The sequence below is a fragment of the Nuphar pumila genome, chromosome 17, assembly GCF_984573655.1.
Source record: "Nuphar pumila chromosome 17, dmNupPumi1.hap1.1, whole genome shotgun sequence".
In the NCBI taxonomy this organism is placed as follows: Eukaryota; Viridiplantae; Streptophyta; class Magnoliopsida; order Nymphaeales; family Nymphaeaceae; genus Nuphar; species Nuphar pumila.
Window position 1 is genome coordinate 1,338,739 of NC_143265.1, and position 17,597 is coordinate 1,356,335.

Below are 17,597 nucleotides of genomic sequence, written 5' to 3' on the forward strand. Positions count from 1 at the left end.
AAGAATCCAATGAGATGAGTGATAGCTTTGGAATCTTGTTTTCCGTATTAAAGTATAGAATAAAGTGTTGGAGGGTAACTATTCTTGTTCTTCTCCAGCATATCCTCATGCAAGCAGTAAGCGAAGTCCAATACTTGGCCTCTTTAAAGGAAGGCAGATAAACACAATGAATTTCACTTCCCAACATCACTCGTAATGAAAACAAATTTGAAGAATTACAGTAATGTGAGAATCATTCCAGAGGATACAAGGCTTGGAAGAATTCCCCAACAAGAACTAGTAGTTGATGAAAAATCAGTTGTACATCCCCATCGCTGTGTTGCCTCATCTTTGCGAAAGCAGAGAAGTAGTCTCCAGATCTTCTCTGTTCTCTTCAGTTGAAGGCCTGCTCCAATCAGGGCTTGCCAGAGCATACAGCTTTGCACGATCAAAACTTGCTCCCCTAAAACCAGTCATCCTTGAGGAAACCATAGGCATTACCAAAACTGAAGATGCACTAATCTGATCCTCGCCTAGGCCTAGTGATAGCGTACAGGCAGTCTGCAGAGGAACTGCCTTCATGAGAAAACTCAAAGCTTCCAGAATAATAGAAGATTCAGAGATTTAAGTCCAAAGTACCTTTGCCTTGACTGCAATTGTTTTTGCCCTTGATAGTACTGCCTGCCCAAATGATTTGATGTCTTTGATTTCTGTATCATCTGGAGGTGGCTGAACTGACCTGCTATTAACCCCAAAAATTATATGGGAGCCCATTAACTAACGTCTCATGAAACTTCCAGATTAAAAGGTTCAATCATAAGGTAATAAATAAACTTAAATTAATAGAAATTTACAGCGACACAGATAAAACGTTACAAATTCACATGATCAGTTAGCAAAATCCTTCTTCTAAAAAAACTTTGTAGCCATACAATTTTGGGCGACATGCACATGCTGGTCAAAAGTTTCAGGACTGACAAAAGTGAAGTTCACTTTTTCCAGATTCAAGACATGTCAAGACTGCATAAGTTACCTCGTCATACTTGTCGCAACATTTGATGTAGAACCTACAGAAGCAGAATCCTTGGCTTCACTGCCTGTGAATGGTACAAGGTACAAATCATTAGTTCCATTTGATCTACTGTAAAAGAGAAAGGGCAAAAGCCTGCTCTAAAAATAATGTAAATGAAGAGAGCTTCTTTACCCTTGGAATCCTCTGGTGCTAGCAAGGAAATGCCAACAAAAACCGACATCATTCCAAGTAAAAACATTGAAGCCCTCAGTGAATCAAACACCTGCAGAAAATCAATCTAGTTCAACAGTTCCCCATAAAGCATAAGGTGGAGAAAAACATGATAGAAATGAAAGGGATTACATCAAACCTGATATTCTTGAAAATATACGAAACCTGTCCAAATGGAGAAAAAGGTCCATGCAATCTGAAACATGGGCACTATAAGGATTGCATCAAACAGTGCTAACCCTTCATTTAATCTGGCCATCTGCGGAGGTACAAAGAGAATAACACCTAGATTTAAATAATTAGAATGCTTATCATCTAGGACAAAAAAAAATATTAGAACATCCAAATGATTTGTGTAACTTTCATGTAGAAGCCTTACCCAGAAACCTGCTGTACTAAGAAACAATAAAAACATGGAGTATGTAAACCAGCTATGCAACTGATATCGGCTACCAATGGTCAATCTCAACAGGTTGGATCTGAGAAGAAAAAAGCAGCCATGATAAACTACAAACTGAACCACAAAAATACAGAAATCTATACATACAACAATCCATTAGACTACTTCCACAAAATAAACAAGCTTACAGTGATTTTGCGAACAACACTGAGCATGACCCTATAGCTCCGGAAACAGTAGCATAGGTCAAAGGCATCAACATATGCCAATAGGGGCTAAGATCGAAACCAAAAACTGAAAGTAAGAGCTCGCCTCTCCTGCACTTATTGATCATCATAATGTAGCATAAATTAGATAAAAGATATAACTATAAACAGTGATTTACCATGCAAAGAGTGAATTGTTCCTCACCTGTATGTGTATTGAGCTACTCCAACAATCAACATTAAAATCAGGAGATACAGAAGGAATATGAGGTTGCTGTACTTCTCCACCAGCTGCTCAGGAGTGTAAACTGCAGCAATCAGAAAATTCAGTTTCTTTGTTTTGTTTTTATTTTTTATCTTCATCTCAAGTTCAATATTCTTCTTCTCTATTGAAATATTCGCTGTATTTTCTATTGATATTCTAGAAAACACTGTAGCCAAGGAAGTTTGCTCAAATTACAAGCTTCCTCACCCAATGCATTTGCTAGATTGAAAAATACTAAACCAGCAAGCTAGAGGAATGCATGCAGGAAACTGACAAAAAGAACAATCTATTAGCATGTGGTAAATATAAAAATAAGTACCAGGTGATTGGTGGTTTCCAAAGGCAACAAGAAAAAGATTTCCAAGAACTATAAAAGCAGTGGCCACTACTACTCTGCAAAGCAGACCATGAAAACTCTCATCAAACACTGGAGGGAGGTAGCATTCTTCAAGACAACGGAAAACCCAAAAAGCAACATACTTGCCCGTAACTATTTTGTTCAACACAAAATATGCAAATGCTATATTAGAAACAAACTGAACTGATCCAAGGGCTGCAAGAAGTGACTGCAAAATAATAAAACCGAACTAGCATCAACCATTCAGGTTAAACAGAAGTAAGATTAAAAATGAAATCACACATTTAATTCAAACTATGAACCACAATGATTATAATAGATTTCCATTGGAAGGATGGATGTCTACAACCACTGCATCATCAGGGAACAAAGAGACTAAAGTAACCTTTCAAAAGTCAAGCAGTAGGCTGAATGTTTGTGTTCAAGCTGATGCAAGAACATCCAGTTCCGAAGAAAATCTACAACTCATTTGCTCAATATATGCAAGCTTGATAATACCATAGAGAAGAATTTAGACTAATTTAATTAACTGCCATTGATTGTATTCACTTAGTTCTACAGCCAGTAAATGCAAACAAACACTGACCTGTGCTGCATATGCAAAGGAGATAAAGTTTAGGCAGTTTCCCAATGCAAAAATCAGCAGGCCTGTCCATAAGAAACCTCCAATGGTGATTTTCAGCATCAAAATTTTCTCATATAGGCCAAATGTAGTGTGCTTGAACAGCACTGCTAGGAGGATAACACTGTGGCAGTAAAAAGTTCTAAAGTTGCATCTAAATCAAGAAGTCCATTTGTGCAACTGTCATCGAGTAGAATTCTAAAGCAAAATACCTTTATACCAAAATGGATTACCATTCAAATAGTAATCATCTTTTTCAATAGATGCTGGAATATTTTCCTCGTTTTGGAGATCAAATTTCTCAAACTAGCAGATGCTTCCCAAATGTTTGGGAGCAAAAGTATCTTTTAAAAGCGAGATCAAATCAAGCTTTCATATACTGCTAAAAGAAAGCAGCTTAGATATTGCACAGTTATTAGATAGAACAGTACCGGCTCGCCACGTTTGGAAACATATAACTGGCTTCAGAACAAGTTTTCCACCATTCCCACCACTATCCAGGAGAGCAAGTCTCTCTCTCTGCAAGAATCCCAAGCAGATCTAAGCAGGCAAAAAGGTTCATACACAAATACAATGCATGTATGCACACATAATCATGCATATACATGGACATGCACATATACAAAGTCTTTTTAAGTTCAAAGCCCAATAGTTTGGTAGTTAAAAGGAATGAAAATAAATTAAAATGAGAAGTGAAATGTCCTCAAGAAGCAAGAGACACCATAAGTAAAGCTATTGAAATAATGAAGTCTTACAACATGGATAATAAAGAAAAACTACCTCATTGTGACCCAGTTTCAATAGGTTTGTGCCAAAATTTATGCCAAGACTACCAAAAAGATTGATAATTGCTCCAATAACCCATTCTCCCATCTTTACACTGTCCTTGACGTGCCCTTAGATGTAATTTTACATTACTCTGATCCTTAGAAGGGTGTCAATCATCTAGCAATGATGCATAACTGGTACAGAAGTTGAACAACCAAGAAGTTCTTCACCTATCACGAACACGATCATAGACTCTGTGAATCTGTTAATAGAAATCTTTTCAGAGAGAATTAAAAAATTCATGGTGAACATTCATTTTGTTGTAGATCTATTTCACATTACAGATTTTTCTGTTTATATGCCTCACTAAAAATACTATATGGTGAGGCCCATGAAACTAGGAAAAATACCATACAAGTTCATAGAAAATAAACATCTACAACTATCTTGTGGAAGATCAATGGAACAAGCATACAACTAAACACCATTTAGATGGGAAAGATGATGATCTTTAACCTTTCCAGGTCTCTTCTTCAGCATAATGTCAGACAAATGTATATCCCATATCCAAATGATCAATTATAAGCTACAAGATGTTCCTTTGTCACACTTTGAAACATTGAAACTACAAAAAGAAGGAAAAGGTTATCTTATAGCATATACTGTTAACAAATTCGATGACAAGCATGATCATCAACTTAAGAATCAGCTAATATACTTTCTTCAATCTATACAGATTAATTTCATGAAATATAAATCGTCTTCCATAAGAGAGCAACATGTACCTAAGTGTAAACCATTACCTTACGCATAAAATAGAAGCAGGAAAAAGCAGCCGCAGCAGTAGTAGTAGTAGTTGTACAAAAGTAATACATACAGATTTCCATGACATAAAAAGTTGATATTTCCAGTACACCAACAGGTTTTAGCATATATTGCCATTGTTTAGTGAGGTGGAGTATGCTAACACTATTTACGTCACAGCTCCTTAAGGTTATCTTAGTATAGTGGGATCTACTCATGCAAAATCAGCTGGCTGGCTAGGGGTATCATTTTTTATTAGGTAAAGGAGACTTTATGGAGCAAATCCACCTGCAATGGCGCCCCCAAGGATTGAAGCTCACAAATCAATCCCTATTATTAGACGGTTATATAAATCGCTTAGTATTTGTCTTTTACACCTAGAAAAAATTCTTGTCTGTAGGACGTACATTGTCACAGCTGTTGTTAAACAATACAGCTTAATGAAAGTTGGATTTGTTTGCGAACCTGAAAAGGAATAACCCTTTTGAAAAGCCCATAGTTTGAACTTTAGAGTCTATCATCTTTGACTAAAGGCCTATCAACCTTTCGAGGGTGAGCCTACACAGCTTTCAGTTGCCAGAAACCCTCAATCAACACAAAACCGATTACACGCACAGATTTCTTGTGATTATTGGACAGGATACCATTAATCTCTTCCCCAAAACTACTGTATCACAAGGCAAGCAAGGATTATATATTTATCTTTCTGTCCCACTGTTTATGACAATGTCCACTACAGACACCTCAACTCGTTCACTGATTCCATTTTCACTATTTCCCGTACCCCATTCGTTCAAATCACTATCCCTATCTCCCTCCTCTGAATGTAAACAATCAAATCCCAAGACTTTCTATCCATTGTAGTGCATTCAATCGAAGTGACATTGCCTAAAAAACATGTGAAGTTTGAAAACTCGGTCGCCAACATTCCGTTTCGGAGATTAGATAAACTTTTCCCACATATTCCGGACCATCAGCTTCCTTTTCAATAACCACCACAACTGAGAAGCAAACGACAGGAAATCCTAGCTCTAATTCTGCACTTTTTTTCGATTTCATACTTGCATAAATCCATCTCAATCATCAAAACTTCACCATAATAATGCCAGTGCTTTACTTCATCTCTAAAACGTTTCTAGCACCATTAATTACCATGCTTAACAATTAAGACATGCCTCCAGCCATCGGCGACTAATCGAAAAGCGATCACGAGATCTCGCTACAAATCGATTGACCAAAAGTGAATTCCAAATTCGCTTCCTAAATTTCCTATTAAAAAAAGGATATAAGCGCCTTTCATCAAGTCACCTAAAACAAAAACGAGAATTTTACACCAGAAACTTAAAAAGGAAGAAGAGGATAATGAATGAGATATATATCTGGCATCAATTTCTGGTTACATCTCATAAAAAACACATCTTTCTTTTAAGATCGATCCAAGACGGAAAAACATTCACCGTTACGAAGCACAAGAGATCAATAATGAATCAAAGGGGACGGAATTCATGCGTTACACCTAAATCTGGTGAATCTAACGCACAAGAGAAGGGGGGAAACCGAGAAATAGGAAATTCGAACGACATTTACCTCGATCTTCCGATTCTCCTCTTCGAAATTAGGGGGAAAATCGATTCGTCTCGCTTGGTGAGGTAGAGATCGAGCCTGCCGGATTCTTCTTTTCTTTTCTTTTTTCGGAGAAAGAAAATAGGAAAAAATACAAATAACGGCGTATTCTGTGGTGACGAAGGGGAAGGACGTATTACCCAACTTCCCTCCACCGACTAGACTAGCGGGGTTGGGAGATGGGACCCATCGTTGCCGCTCTACGCTTTCCGATAAGGTTACTGAAATGCCATCCTCTTTTTACACCGTCCATTTGTGGTATCCAACGGTATCTTGGGAATAATTCTTTGTATAAGGGCACGTTTGAAAGCAAATAATAATAATAAAAAACGGCCGAATTTTCAACCGTACCAGACGCAAGAAGAAATGCCTTCACTTGAGAGGGCGAAGGAAGCATTTCACCTACAACACATTTCATTCAATAGGCTGCCAGAAGAAGATCATCCTTACCAACCACCATCATCATTTTGGGTGTGATCGATTATTTATGGGTTGCGTAGCTACAACATATATATATATATATATATATATATATATATATATATATATATATATATATATATATATATATATATATATATATATATATATATATTGCAACTTCAGTAACCTGTAAATTATTTTACAGATCACCCTCCACACTGAAAGTTTTTTTTTTGTGTTATTTTCAAAATATCTCAAGGTTGTCGTTTAAACAAAAATCATGATAATGGACATATCTTGGGAAAATTTGTTAATTTTGATTTTTATATTTTTATTTATTTGATAATTGGTGTAAACAACCCTACTCATAGAGCTCATTGGTGTAAAAAACCCAGGTTCCCCTTGTCCATCAAAGAGTACACCCCGCTTCAACCAAGGAACATGTACCCATAGGTTTTAAACTCATGATATCCCTTCAACTTGGTGACTTTCACTAGTCATCCTACCAGAAGGCTGGAGCCTTGTGTTGTGAGCACACACTAGAATATGAGAACTCTAAATATGAGAATTATGGTGTGAACCCCGATATACTGAGCTTGCTTTTGCTAATATTTTTTGAGCAGGAATCAAAGAAAAACACCCGAATTTCTGTTTTTCATGAGATTTTGGCTGACGTTATTTTGTTGTTTTTAACATTTGTCTGTAAGCCCACGGCGTCTAACAGTAACTCCTATAATTAGTGGAATTGGAAAGCCAAAGTCAGCCTTGACTTCTCAACAGCCTGCACACCAACGGGTGGCGTCGAATCTCTCTCCACTTTTGGATTCTTCCAACACTTTGAGCAGATGTGCATGCACGCATCCTTAGTTCTAAAAGTTGAAGTTAATGACTTCTGGCTTGGTGGATCTGATCTAATATCTTTTAGAGCTTGTTTTCAAATGCCATATGCGTACAATTGAAGATGCATGATTTGCAGATATATGGTGCAATACAACTTTCCCTCTCTTAAAGGAGAAGGCAAGCTTCATCTTTTTCTTTTAATAATTTATGATTCTTTGGCAGGTTGATTGAATCTGAAGCTTGAGTTGTTAGAAAATCATGTGGGCCTACATACGTTGAACCACACATCATAAAATTCTCTTAAGTTTAAGCCCAATTTATGTGATCTAATCTGGTTAGGCCATGTGATATCTCATATGGTATAGTACACTACGTGAAGTGACATGTAATGTCTATAATTTTGTAATGAATTAAATTGGAGAGAGACTCTTAAATACATTAAGTTATGGTCCATAAATCTTATATAATGGCCCTCTCTTCAGACGCCCTATAATCAGAAAGAAAATTCAATCTCTCTCTCATTAGGTCTTGAGAAAGAAAAAATGGTCACATATACAAGTTCTGAAAGATCATACTCGTCAACGATCTACCAGAGCACCAATGAATTCAGGTACGCTTCCGCATCAAGTTTGGTTTTCGTTTTCATTTCAATGATTTAGGGAGAACATGTATTTCGATCCTCTTTAGTTTTCAGTGGACTTTTAAATCCAACAATTGATATCAAATCTCATGTTCTTGTTGAATCGTTGAAAATATGATTTTATTGCATTTTTTTATTATTGGCGGTGTCGATCCTTTGTGATCAGTGGCTGGGCATTTCAACAACACTTGGTTGAGCAGAAAGGGTTGTTCGGCCCTTTCCTTTTGTAACACTAGACTGCATAGGTGGGAGGGTCGTTTGGTTCTCCCCTTAGTTTTTACTGGACGCTAGATGGCGAGCAACCATCATTCAGTTGCTTGATCACCCGGATGGGAGGGACCATCGGGCCCTTCTCTTTTGTTGACCGCTGGATGGGAAGGGTCGTCGGGCTCTTAATGTTTTTTCATCGACCGTCGAACTGGAAGGGTCGTCGGGCCCTTAATTTTTTTCATTGACCGTCGAACTGGAAGGGTCTTCAGGTCATTTTCTCATTTCAGATCCTCAGAATGGGAAGGGTCGAAAGACTTTTTTTTTTGTTGGTCGGTTAGACAAAGCCAAAAGGCCCCTTTCCTCTTCAGCGGATCAGACCTCCTTATCTAACGGGAGGGTCGTTTGGCCCCTCCTGTTTCTTCCTTGATTGTCGAACGATGAAACCGTCATCACCGCTCAGAAATCGAGCAGCAGACCATTTTTGATCATCAGGTTTTTCGGTAATGTAAGGGTGTTCTTGTAGGTCTGATCATCGGATGACAGGAGACAGTCTCTCTACCGACCCATTGATTTTGTTTTGGGGTTCAACGGTAGTTTAAGGCGATTTTTGACCATCGTTTCTGGTGCTGACTATGATCATCCTTCAGTTCGGGCTTTCGCCACCGGTAGACAGTGTTAGGTTTAGCCGTCGACCGACGAGAACTGGGATCATCATCCTGATTCAGCCTCTGTAAAAAAAAAACTATAGAGCCGACACATGCATCAGCTGACCCAGATCAGTTTTTGAAACAATACATTGTTTCACTGGACCAATTTGATCCTCAGTCGGCCCTTGATTCGGGTGATACGTTTTAAGTTGAGCTGATCTGCCGATTCAGTTTGGTTCAGTTTTTTGTGCAACTCGATCAGAGTAATTGAATCAACCATAAGGACTGGTTTTGGTTCGACTTTCAGTCAACCAAATCAGGAGCCAGTTCGGCCTTTATCTAACTGAGTCCAGGACAGGTTCAGTGCCCATTACCGTATTCATTGCTCATGTCGGTTCAGATGTCAGTTCTGATTTGGCTCGACCATTTGGCATAGGTCGTTTCAAACATTTGGAATTAATCAGTTTGGATTTTTTTTTGCTTGGGTATTTTTTTTGCAGGGTGGCTTAGCCTTGTGTGTGTTGGGTTATGGTCTCGCTGGCAACCCGAGTCATTTTAGTGCCCTATAAAGGGCCGAATCAGCTGAGGTTGCATAAGGGGGTGAGAGGCTTAATGACTCGGTTCAGCCCCATTCGGTTAAGGGGTTAAACTGAGTCTATGTGTGGGCTGGGGCTGGTTAGACCCAACCCATTGCATAGGCCAGCACATGGGCAAGGTTTGCATAGTCTGACCCAATTCAGGTCAGACCTACTTCAGAACCCGCAGGTGGGTCCAGCTTGGGCTCGATTGGCCAGACCCGTGCACTATGCCTTATAAAAAAAAATTGAGGCTTTTATAGGGCTATTTGGCATGCATCACGAGTCACTTTGATGGGTCGATATTCGGTTACATTTTGACTCATATATGCTATTGTGCTTGCTTTATTGTTCATGTACATGTATTGACATATTTGAACGTTGGTATTATTTCTGATTCTGGGTCCAATATTTCAAATTGAATTAATTGAATCAATATGTTGCCAAAGTAACCTCTCGTGTAGATTAGTTCATTTTAAAATAATGTTATGTTTATATGTTTATGGTTAATGCGAATAGTAATCGGCCTAAAAGAAAATTACTATTTGGTTGAGCCCAAATATATACTTTCAGTAATAAATATGGGACAATTATTTGGTTTTCCATATGAATAATGAGTTGGTCCAAAGAAAGGCTCATTGTTTGACAAGTCTGATTATCTATGTTTTGATTATTGTATTGAGAGTACCACTTACAAGTTGACACTTCTGTCCAAAGACTAAGTGTCAATGTTGTGTTGGATATCTTGTGATGGGGTTCATCACTGTTTAAATATGTTATTTTATGTTATTCAATGTAAAAAATATATGTTAATCATGAGCTTGTTTGTTGTTTATTCAGTTAATACCTTTGCTTCTACAATATCTGTGAATATTAATTTCATCCCTATTTTGAGCGGTTCTAATTTTAAGAACTGGAAAGAGAATGTCATGATTGGTCTTAGATGTATGGATCTGTATCTTACACTACGAGAAGATCAAACACCTGCACTTACAGATAGGAGTTCTATTGAGGATAAAAAGAACTCTGAGCAGTGGGATCGATCTAATCACATGAGTCTCATGATCATGAAACATGTAATTCCTGAATCTTTCAAAGGCACCATGTCCAAAGAGGTAAATGTTAAACGTTTTCATGAAAAAATTGAAAAATATTTTGCGATAAACAAAAAGGCTGAGACAAGTACCATACTTTTAAGTCTTGTCTCAATGAGGTATAAGGGCAAAAGAAACATTTAGGAGTAAATCATGGAAATGTCTTATCTTGCTTCAAAACTCAAGGCACTAAGGTTAGAGTTGTCTGAGGACTTACTCATGTACTTGGTTTTGATATCCCTTCTTGCACAATACAGTCAGTTACAACTGTCAGAAGAAAAAAATAAACTCTTAATTAGCTCATTTCATACTATGTGCAAGAAGATGATATGATGAAGTAAGAAAATACTGGGAGTGCTTATTTGACAATAACCTCTAAGAACAAGTTTAAGAAAAAGAAAAGAACTAAGGAAGCTGTAATTTACCTTCAATTGAAGAAGAAATAGAAAAGACATCAAGACCCAAAGTCTAGTTTTTTTTTTGTAAAGGGGAGAGTCACATGAAGAAGGATTGTACCAAGTATCATGTTTGACATGAGAAGAAAGGTACACTCCTTACTTTGCTTTGTTTTGATGTTAATTTGACTTTTGTGCTTGAACATACTTGGTGGATGGATTCTGGTAGTACCACTCACATAAGTGTGTTTATGTAGGGTTACTTAAGTTATCGACCGTCAATTGATGCTGAAAGATTCATCTATGTAGGTGATGGAAAAACAGTTGAAGTTGAGGCAATAAGGACATTTAGGTTGCTTTTAAAGACTGAAAATTATTTAGATTTGAAAGAAATATTTATTGTGCCATCTTTTAGGTGGAATTTGGTTTCTATTTTCATTCTAGACAAACACGATTATTCTTGTTTATTTAAAAATAATGAATTTAAATTATCTCTTGATTCAAATCTTATTGAGACTGATTCTTTATCTACGGTTGATAATCTTTATTTGCTTAATATTGTTGCTTCATTTAATAACATCTTGCAATTAAGTTTTTGTGGTATAAAACAAAAATTAACAAATAAGAATTTTACTTTATTATGGCATAAGCGCTTAGGTCATATTTCTAAACAAAGAATTAAAAGACTTATGTCGAGTGAGATTCTTGATTCCCTTGATTTCACTGGCTTTTAGGTTTGTGTTGAGTGTATAAAATGAAAATGAACAAACATAAGGAAATTAGGTGCCGAAAGGAGAACAAACGTCTTAAAACTAATCCATACAGATATTTGTGGACACTTTCCTACAACTTCTTCGAATGGTCAATAATATTTTGTTACGTTTATAGACAACCATTCTTGTTATGGGTACCTATATTTAATTCATAAAAATTCTCAATCCTTGGATGCGTTCAAATCGTTTAAGGCCGAAGTTGAAAACCAACTTGACAAAAAAATTAAGGTTGTCAGATCTGACTATGGTGGTAAGTACTGCAGCCGATATAATGGATCAGGTGAACAACGTCAAGGGCCTTTTGCTAAATTTCTAGAAGATTGTGGGATCGTTCCTGAGTATACTATGTCAGGCACTCCTAGCATGAATGGTGTTGAAAGACGAAACAAGACTCTTAAGGATATGGTAGTATGATTTTTCATTCTACCTTACCATAGTCCCTCTGAGGAGAAGCATTAAAGACTGCAGCTTATGTTTTGAACAGGGTACCCTCTAAAGTAGTAACCAAGACCTTATATGAATTGTGGACAGACCGAAAGCGTAGTATAAAACATTTTTATATTTGAGGATGTCCAGCTGAGGTTAAGCCCTACAAGCCATATGAAAAGAAACTGGATTTCAGAGTAGTTAGATGCTATTTTGTTGGACATTCTGAAAGATCCAGGGGGCTATAAGTTTTATGATCCTATAAATAAGTCCTTTTTCAAAACAGAAAACACTTGTTTCTTTGAGGGTGCTGAGTTTGAGAGGAGTGATAAAGTAAAAGACATTGCTTTTAAAGAAGAGTATCTTTCTCTTCCTATAGTTGTGGATCACAATGATCAGATTTTCATTCTTGACATTGTTCTCATAAATTCTGATCAAAGTAATGTTTTAGATCTCCCTATTCAAAATCAAGTTCTTACTCCTAGAGTTCAAACTCAATAACTTCAAGAAACATATCAAGAACTAGTACCATTAAGAAAATCCACTAGAAAGAGGTGAAAGACAATTTTAGATGATTATATTGTCTTTCTACAAGAACATAAGGGCGATACTAGACTAATGGAATATGATCCAATCAACTTCCATCAAGCCACGCAAAGTTCTAACTCTCAAAAGTGGATTGAAGTAATGCATGAGGAGATTAAATTCATGAGGGACAATGACGTGTGAGATATTGTCTCATTACCTGAAGGTGTCAAACTCATTGGCTATAAATGAATATTTAATACCAAAAGGGATTCAAAAGGTAATGTGGAAAGATATATGGCTTGTCTTGTTGCAAAAGAGTTTACTCAAAGAAAAGACATTGACTACACAAAGACTTTCTCTTCGGTTTCTATAAAAGACTTTTTTAGGATTATGATGGTACTTGTAGCTTATTATGACTTAGAGCTACATCAGATGGATGTTAAGACTGCATTCCTTAATGGGTACATTGATGAGATAATATATATGGTCCAACCAGAATATTTTGTCTCAGGTGATGCTAAGAAAATGGTTTATAAACTAAAAAAATTCATCTATAGACTTAAGCAAGCTTTCTGTCAGTAGTATCATAAATTTCATCAAGTTATCCTCTCGTTTTGGTTTTAAGATGAATATGGTTGATGAATGGATATACCATAAGTTCAGTGAGAATAAATTTATTTTTCTGGTTTTGTATGTGGATGACATTTTGTTTGCCAGTAATGATATAAGCATAATGTACGAAACCAAAAGATTTCTGACAAAGGAATTTGAAATAAAAGATTTTGGAGATGTCGCTTTTGTATTACGGATCCAAATACATCGAGACCATTCTTGGGGTATTCTTGAATTATCATAAAAGAGTTATATCAAAAGGATTCTGGAAAGATACGACATGAATGATTGCAAACTTGGGGATACTCTTTTTACTAAAGGAGACAAGTTTAATCTCGCTCAGTGCCCCAAACATCAGTCTGAAATTAAGGATATGGAATACATTCTCTATGGATCTGTTGTGGGGAGTCATATGTATGCTCAGGTATGTATGCACCTGAATTTATCATACACTATTGGGATGTTAAGCAGATATCCTAGCAACCCATGTATAGATTATTGGAAAGCAGCCAAACATGTTATGTAGTATTTGCAGAGAACAAAAGGTTACATGCTCACATACAGGAAGTCAGATCAGTTGGAGATCATTGGGTATTCTGATTCTGACTTTGCGGGATGCCAAGATAGCTGCAGATCCACGTCAGGCTATGTTTTTCTGTTGGTTGGGGGAGCTACTTCTTGAAGGAGTGCTAAGCAGACAATCATTGCTTCTTCCACCATGGCAGTAGAATTCGTAGCTTGTTATGAGGCATCCAACCATGGGATATGGCTACATAATTTTGTCATAGGGATATAGATTTTGGATAATATTGAGAGACTGCTAAAGTTATTTTGTGACAATAATTCAGCAATGCTATATTCCAATAACAACAGGAGTTCATCGAAGTCAAAGCATATTGATATTAAGTTTCTTGTTGTTAAAGAAAAAGTGCAGAATGGTAAGATAATGATAAAACATATTGGCAAAAACTCTATGATTGGAAATTTGCTTACTAAAGGTTTGCCACCGAAGGTCTTTCACGAGCATACTGCTCGCATGGGTGTTTTATCATTTTATGATATGCAGGTTTAGTGGGAGTTTGTATTTTGACATTCTATGATATAATAAATTACCTTTTGCCACTTTTACATAAAGTTAAAGTTTTAGTTTTATTCTGTACTCATTATGTTGTGATCTCATTAAAGTTTTTAGGAAGGATCAGTTGAAAATAGGCATGTTTGACCATATTGCATGGAATTTTCATGATTCACATATATACTTGATCTATGTCATTTAGTTATGTCGATATATGTGATCATTGATAGGTCCCATTACGTTATTTGTAATAAAAATTACTTTGGTTCTATGTTGACATGATCAATGGACCAGATTTGTAGAGATATCAATTGATAATACAATCTTTTTTAGCTCATAAGGTTACAATGTCTGATTATAAGGTTACGTATGCAGCCCAAGTGAGAGATTGTTAGAAAATCGTGTGGGCTTACATACGTTGAACCACACATCGTAAAAGTATCCTAGATTCAGACCCGATTTATGTGATCTAATCTGGTTGGGCCTTGTGATATCTCATATGGTATGGTACACTATATGGAGAGACCTGCTCTATCTACAATTATGTAACGGACTGAATTGGAGACAGACTCCTAAACACATTAGGTTATGGTCCACAAACCTTATATAATGACCCTCTCTTCAGACTCCCCATAATCAGAAAGAGAATTTAGTCCCTCTCTCATTAGGTCTAGAGAAATAAAAAGGGCCACATATACAGGTTTTGGAAGATCATACCAGTCAATGATCTATCGAAGTACCAATGGATTTAGATACACTTCTGCATCAAGTTTGGTTTCTATTTTTGTTTCAATGATTTAGCAAGAACATGTATTTCGATCTTTTTTAGTTTTCGGTGAATTTTTAAATCCAACATGAGCTGCATATCCTACATGTTTAGAGTGTATATACACATATATACATTTTCACTCACATGTGTGTATACACATTCGTACACAATTCTTAAAATAAAGCATTAATGTATGAGTATCATTTTACCTGCAAATTCTTGAACAAAAATTCTAATCAATCATAACTGTCACAGGGGCAAGTTTTTCACTAAACTTTTGCCTTCTTTGTAGCCTCCACCACCAACTCAAGGGGCACAACCACCTAACTCTCGCTCTAGCCAACTAGGGTCAGTTTGATCTAAAGCTCAAGACTTAAATGCCTAAGGGAAACTTAGAAACGAGTATAAGCACACTCACACTCAAACACACAAACACTCAAAGTTTACAAGGTCTACACTGGCATGTTTATTGCTTCACACTTGACTTCCTATATGCCTAATAAGGGTATGGAGGATCCCATAAAAGAATACACACTGTAGTACAAGCATAATACATCTAGCCCTAAGGCCTTGTACAGGTGTATGGCCTTGCCTCCCTTAAGGCCACTCGGCTGCAGTAACCCACTGAAGCACACAAGGGTCAACAAATCAGTCCTTGACTCTGTTTGCACCTTTGTGTAGACCAATGCATACCCAAGTCCTCCTGCATAACCATTATGTTGGAAAAAGTTTCAAAATATATCATATTTGTAAAGGTTTTGGTGATTTATTATTTTCCACCCAAAGTGCTTTGAAAATGTTTAGTCCCGTATTTAAGAGGGATTTTTTTTCAGGTGGTTTAAATAGAGTGTTTGTTCTTTATTTTTTACTTTGGTAAACTGTGTGTGTTAGGGTGACTTGCGAACGTTGTTGCAACACGTTGTTCGCACACACGTGCACATTAAGGTGTAATGTGGCATTTTGATGGCGTACCTCAGCACCTCATGTGCGCCTTACACACATGCGGCGTGAGGCGCATGTGTGGTGTTGAGGTCTGCTTTGACCAAGCCATCTTTTGAATTTTTATTTTTTGAATGGTTTGACCGTTTGAAAGACTTTAAAAATGCATTTATATAGCGTTTATTGGGTATTGTGATTGTTGGACGGTTTTAGAGGTCCTTGATCATTAGTCAAAGGCAGGTGACTGTTCATGGATATTTTTGTCCAAATTTCAAACAGTTGAATTTATGTCCTTTAATTTCATTTATCACAAAAATATCTTAGCCTTCCTAAAGTCTATAAATTTTTTCGTTTTTCATGTTTTGGGTCATTAAATTTTCTTATTCTCAAGCTTTCTCTCTTTATTCTTTTGTTCTCGATTTGGCTTACCAAGTTCAAGTGTGGGAGAGGTCCCCTGATCTTGAGAAGCAGTGACTCTCTTGAGGTTCAAGCCTAGTTGTATTCTGAGACCTCAATCGTAACAAATCCTTTTCGTATCTTTGAAATTCTCGAAGTGGGGTGATTGAAGTTCTAAAGATAACGATCTTATGAACATGCCTCTAAGCTTGGAATCTCGATTTTCCTAAATCATGTTTTTGGTCACCACTTGTTCCAACAATTTTAAAACTTTAAAATGACCTCTAGTTCATCATCCAACTCCATCAATCTACTGAGTTGTAACCTTGAGAAACTCAATCGATTTGATGGGTCAAACTTCAAGCGGTGGCAATCAAAGGTCTCTTTCTTGTTGTCCGAGCTACACATCGACTATGTCTTCAAAAAGTCTTATCTCACTATTGATGCTGGAGAAGTTGACACAGAAGAACAGAAGAAAGAGCGAGAAAAGTGTCACACTGACAACTACCGATGCAAATGGCATATCCTGAACACTTTAGTCAATTCTTTATTTGACATATATTCTAGTTTGGAGTCGGCTAGAGAATTGTGAAATGCTTTGAAGATCAAGTATAATGCAGAAGACGTTGGTAATAAAAGGTTTATCGTAGACTAGTATGTTAATTTTTCTATTATTGACAATAAGCCTATACTTGCTCAAATTCATGAGATGCAAATATTGACTTATAAGATCAAAAGAGAATGTATGTATCTTGATGATGACTTTCAAGTTGCAATCATCATTGAAAAATAGAAATCACCTAAAACATAAAAATGAGAAAATCACTTTAGATGGTCTTCTTAAGGACATCTGAACTGAGGGGGAGACTCATTTTCGTGACAAAAAAATTTGAGTCCTAAAGAAGGTTATCTTAAAGTGAATATTATTAGTAACATGGGTGGAAAAATCATGAAAACCTAGAAAAAAAAATTTGTGAAAGGAAAAAA

The 17,597-nt window shown here is 36.7% G+C and overlaps 1 protein-coding gene across 2 annotated transcripts; it reads right to left on the bottom strand.

Annotated features, from left to right (window-relative positions):
• Positions 1-26: 26 nt before the first annotated feature.
• LOC149811316 (putative magnesium transporter NIPA8) lies at positions 27-6,404 on the bottom strand. Of its 2 annotated transcripts, none has more exons than XM_089993195.1 (15): positions 6,233-6,404; positions 4,358-4,466; positions 3,854-4,103; positions 3,505-3,592; positions 3,038-3,099; positions 2,574-2,659; positions 2,413-2,486; positions 2,034-2,136; positions 1,811-1,939; positions 1,602-1,701; positions 1,362-1,481; positions 1,184-1,274; positions 1,013-1,076; positions 619-718; positions 27-540 (listed from the first exon to the last, which is right to left on the bottom strand). In XM_089993195.1, the coding sequence occupies exons 3-15, from the start codon at positions 3,944-3,946 to the stop codon at positions 325-327; spliced, it is 1,326 nt and encodes a 441-aa protein (XP_089849321.1). In that variant the 5' UTR covers positions 3,947-4,103; positions 4,358-4,466; positions 6,233-6,404; the 3' UTR covers positions 27-324. The 2 variants fall into 2 exon arrangements, with proteins under 2 accessions (XP_089849321.1, XP_089849320.1); XM_089993194.1 differs by having other exon boundaries at positions 619-721; positions 6,233-6,403.
• Between the last annotated feature and the right edge of the window lie 11,193 nt (positions 6,405-17,597).

Excerpts from the sequence above, each read along its gene's own strand:
- LOC149811316 (XM_089993194.1), bottom strand. The coding sequence starts at position 3,946 with ATGGGAGAATGGGTTATTGGAGCAATTATCAATCTTTTTGGTAGTCTT. Across the intron at positions 2,487-2,573 it reads AACAAAATAGTTACGGGCAA|AGTAGTAGTGGCCACTGCTT; the intron begins GTATGTTGCTTT and ends TCTGCTTTGCAG. Across the intron at positions 1,275-1,361 it reads TATATTTTCAAGAATATCAG|GTGTTTGATTCACTGAGGGC; the intron begins GTTTGATGTAAT and ends GATTTTCTGCAG.